This window comes from Anarrhichthys ocellatus, unplaced genomic scaffold (assembly GCF_004355925.1).
Source record: "Anarrhichthys ocellatus isolate YVR2014 unplaced genomic scaffold, GSC_Weel_1.0 scaffold17, whole genome shotgun sequence".
NCBI classification, from domain to species: Eukaryota; Metazoa; Chordata; class Actinopteri; order Perciformes; family Anarhichadidae; genus Anarrhichthys; species Anarrhichthys ocellatus.
Genome location: NW_022280047.1, coordinates 5,647,807 through 5,651,634, shown reverse-complemented (window position 1 = coordinate 5,651,634; position 3,828 = coordinate 5,647,807). Strand labels below are relative to the sequence as shown.

Here is a 3,828-nt window from a genome sequence, read left to right as displayed (position 1 = left end):
ATATTTGGAGGCTCAGATGTTTTTTGCATGTTCGGTGTAGTCGAGTGATTACAATACAATGTGGCTAACATGCACTCACACAAGCATGATTTATCATGAAACTTCAGACTTCAAAAAGGTGCATGGACGTGCATGTGTGTTTGCACATTTACATAAAGCCCTACTGTACACATGCGTGCGGATACACGGCATGTATTTTACATCAACCTTGTAAAGTTAATAAACTAGAGGAAACAGCTTTATTCGGAGAGCAAACAGTGACATTTCTCTTCTTCCTGGAAAGATTTTGCGGGAGAAAAGGTTTGTGTGCACCAGATCAGTGGTAGATTTTAACCACAATAACCACTGCAGAAGAAGAGAGAAAGTGAAGCATATGGCTGCTTCTTAAAACATATGCTAGCAGGGATTTAATGCGTCTTAGCACTTGAACCGAAGTCATCTTGGTCATCTCCATATCACTGAACTGGACTGTGTTTCATCTGGACTTTGACTCAAATATAATCATGTGGAATAATTATCATATATAATACCCTGAAAAAAAAGAAGCTGTGTGAGCGTATTATATTTACTGTGGCGATGACTAAAGGAAAATAAACAATATAACTCTTGGAAGGAGAGCACTTGACACGTTCAGCTTTGTTGATACATACAGCATGAATTGCGTCTGTGTTTGAAAGGTGATGTGACACTAACCCCTCCTTGCCTTAAGCCGAACTCGTACTATACCGGCAAAATGCTGCTGAAAGAAATGCTCAGGTGTTTTTAATTTAATGACAACGCTTAAACCTTGTGCCAGATAATTAATAAAATGACACTTTACATCACGGATTATGCAAAACCAAAATAACAGTTTCTACTGGCAAAATTCCCAGTTAAACACCCAGTTGCCGTAATGGATATCAGCTCACTCTCCCTTGATGTTAAATGTCATCTGCTCATCAACTGCAAAACAGCTTGATTTCAAGAGCACTGTGGTTATAAGTAGCAACGAAATCTTCTCAGACTGTTTTGACTGGCTGATTAGAAACACATTTCCCGTCCAATGTCAACCTAATACAAAAGGCATGGGTGCGGTATCAGGAGTATTGTTAGTGGAAAGTGTGAAACTTCTCTCTCCCTCTCAGCCATCTGAGTACACAGACTGAGCCTCTTTCATAACACAACTCCTCTACCCTCACCAACTCTGGACCTGAGGTTCAATCGTGGATCTGGACTCCATCCCTCTGCATGGGTGGAGACAGGAAGAGGCAGAGGATGGACCATCAGACGTCACCACCACCTCCCGTCTCCCCCGTTAGACCTCTCCTTCTCCTCACGGCTCAGTCAGGACTGATGGTGATTAGGGATGAGCAGGAGTCTCTGCATTGAGCAATAGGAACGCAAACCTGTAAACTGGGAGTATTGTTGTTTTTCAAGCGTCGTTGGATTTGCAAACTTCAGAGGGGAAGTCTTTGCTTTGCATTTTGCGCCTCAGCCTTTGGTTTCGTTCCTCCTTGGATGTTGCGCCACGCTGCGCAGCGTTTGCCAGCTGGCACGCGAGAGATAGCGTGCAGTTTACAGCGGGCTACGCAGGCAATACCACATTGATCTTCATCGGTTTTCACAGTGGCAGGAACCCCAAGCCGATGAGTGCGCGCCGCCTTTTCCTCTCCAACTGTTGAACGTCTTCAATATGCTGTTAATCGCGTTTGTCAGATGAAACCTGTTGATTTTTCATCGCGCCATGTTCTTCTGTCGGACTGAGCTGGACAATGAAGTTATGGGATAGCCTGACCACTTGTTTGATACTGCTGAGCGCCGTGCACGCCAGTCCGCTGCTCCGGAGCCGACCGCAGTCCACGTCCACCAAGAGTAACGGGCGCGCCCCCGACATTCCCCTGGAGCTCCCGCCGGTTCACATCCGTCTGTCTGTCACTTCCCCGGGCATCAGCCGTGCTGAGGCGGGTACAGTGGACTGGGAAGAGACGGTGACTGGAGGAGAAAAATGTAAGCGCCTGTGTTTTTTTATGGAGTTTCCAAAGTGCCCAAAAAAACAACCTTAGAAGTCATTGTTTTCCTTGAACAAATAATTACATTGTTTTCTGTGTCAAATAGAAAAAAACGAATTAACTGCTACATTGAAAACATGGGGAGCTGGCCACTTTATTATTTGTTTATTTTCACACAATATTTAGACTGAATTTGATACTAAACGTTTTATTTAAAAGGATTTTAGAATGCATGATCCAGTAATTGAAATCCAGAAACTTGCAAATGTGTGTTATCCTGGCCTCTAACCTTCTAAGTGGATTCAGATGTTATTATTCATACATTTCCCACAGCGTACAACACCCAAATAAGAAATGCTTATGAGCTTTGAACATAATTAAATGATGGTATGTAGGGTGGCAAATAACAATTATTTTATTATCGATAAATCAAATGATGAGTGACATTTTCAAATGACAAAGAATCACAGTACATCTTCACAACTGGTAGAAACCAATGAATATTTAGATTTTTTGTTATAAATAATGGCAATGCGTGTTGATTAATTATCTGTGAATCCACTATTTCTAGCTCTAGTGGTATTTGCCATGGGGCTACATAGTGGCATCTGCATCTTTAATGCAACTAGTCCACTAAAATATACAGCAGCGTGGTGCATAAATAAGAATGGAATCTATTTGTAACTTCAAATGGAAATCCTCTGCAATAAAAACAAACAATGTGTACCATTTCCGCATTTGCGTGTGTAGTTTCTGACACAACACTCCATCTGTTTCATAGCCAGAGTGATGAGTTAGAGTGAAACAACATGTGCTGTCAAATATGATACGCCCTTGTAAGAGTGCCATTTCTTGATGTGTTTCAGACACCATGGAGGAACCGTCCCAAAGCGAGTTTGAAGACGTGGTGGACTTCATCAAATTGACCATCAGTAGAATGCGTCGCTCCTCTTCATCCACCGTGTCCTCATCTACCTCCTCTACCACCTCCTCCCCCTCTAAAGAAGGATGGAGCAGCAGGAACCGACACAGAAGGGAGAGGAAGAAGGGGGCGAGCCAGCAGAGTGGAGGACGTAGAGGAAGAGCCAGAGAAGAGGGAACAGGGAGGAAGGCCAGGGGACGAGGCCAAGGCTGTGTGCTCAAACAGATCCACCTCAATGTGACGGACCTCGGTCTGGGCTACCGCTCCAGCGAGGAAATGATGTTCAGGTACTGTTCCGGACCCTGCAGGAAGTCCGAGACCAACTATGACAAAATCCTTTACAACCTCGCTCACAACAAGAGGCTTCCCCCTAAAGACACGCCCCCTCAGACTTGCTGTCGACCAATAGCGTTTGACGATGACCTCTCGTTTCTGGACGACAACCTCGTCTACCACACCGTGAGGAAGCACTCTGCCAGGACGTGTGGTTGTGTGTAGGGAGTGCGAGCTATAGTGTCAGGATTTTTATAGTTTTACATTTCGCTCGCACTTTTGAAGTATGCTGTTGAGTGTTTTTCTTCTGTCTTGTCTCACTGTGAGGAAACTTGCAGGCATCATGAGGGGCCATGTAGGACTTGAGTCCACCGTGAAAGGAATAGATAAGAAGAGGAGGTGACGTGACCACAGTTTTTACCCCAAAGCAATGAACCTCTTCTTCCTCCAATGGATCTACATTGTTCTATACAGTTTACACCTTACGTCGCTCATATGTTCAGAGAGATTTTAAATGTTTTCGTGGATACTCAACCTAAATGCGTGAAATCAATCAGACACAATGGATGATTCGGCAGACTTAAGCTGTCTACTGTATAGCACATACATCATGTTACACGGAAAACATACACATATGAAATGTAT

The 3,828-nt window shown here is 43.9% G+C and overlaps 1 protein-coding gene across 1 annotated transcript; it reads left to right on the top strand.

Annotated features, from left to right (window-relative positions):
* The first annotated feature begins 1,751 nt into the window (after positions 1-1,751).
* LOC116388716 (glial cell line-derived neurotrophic factor-like) lies at positions 1,752-3,408 on the top strand. The gene is made up of 2 exons (XM_031856834.1): positions 1,752-1,986; positions 2,855-3,408. The coding sequence occupies exons 1-2, from the start codon at positions 1,752-1,754 to the stop codon at positions 3,406-3,408; spliced, it is 789 nt and encodes a 262-aa protein (XP_031712694.1).
* The last annotated feature ends 420 nt before the right edge of the window (positions 3,409-3,828 follow it).

Bases quoted from the DNA above. Each gene is read 5' to 3' on its own strand.
- LOC116388716 (XM_031856834.1), top strand. From the start codon at position 1,752: ATGAAGTTATGGGATAGCCTGACCACTTGTTTGATACTGCTGAGCGCC. The intron at 1,987-2,854 runs GTAAGCGCCTGT...GATGTGTTTCAG, and splicing joins GGTGACTGGAGGAGAAAAAT to ACACCATGGAGGAACCGTCC.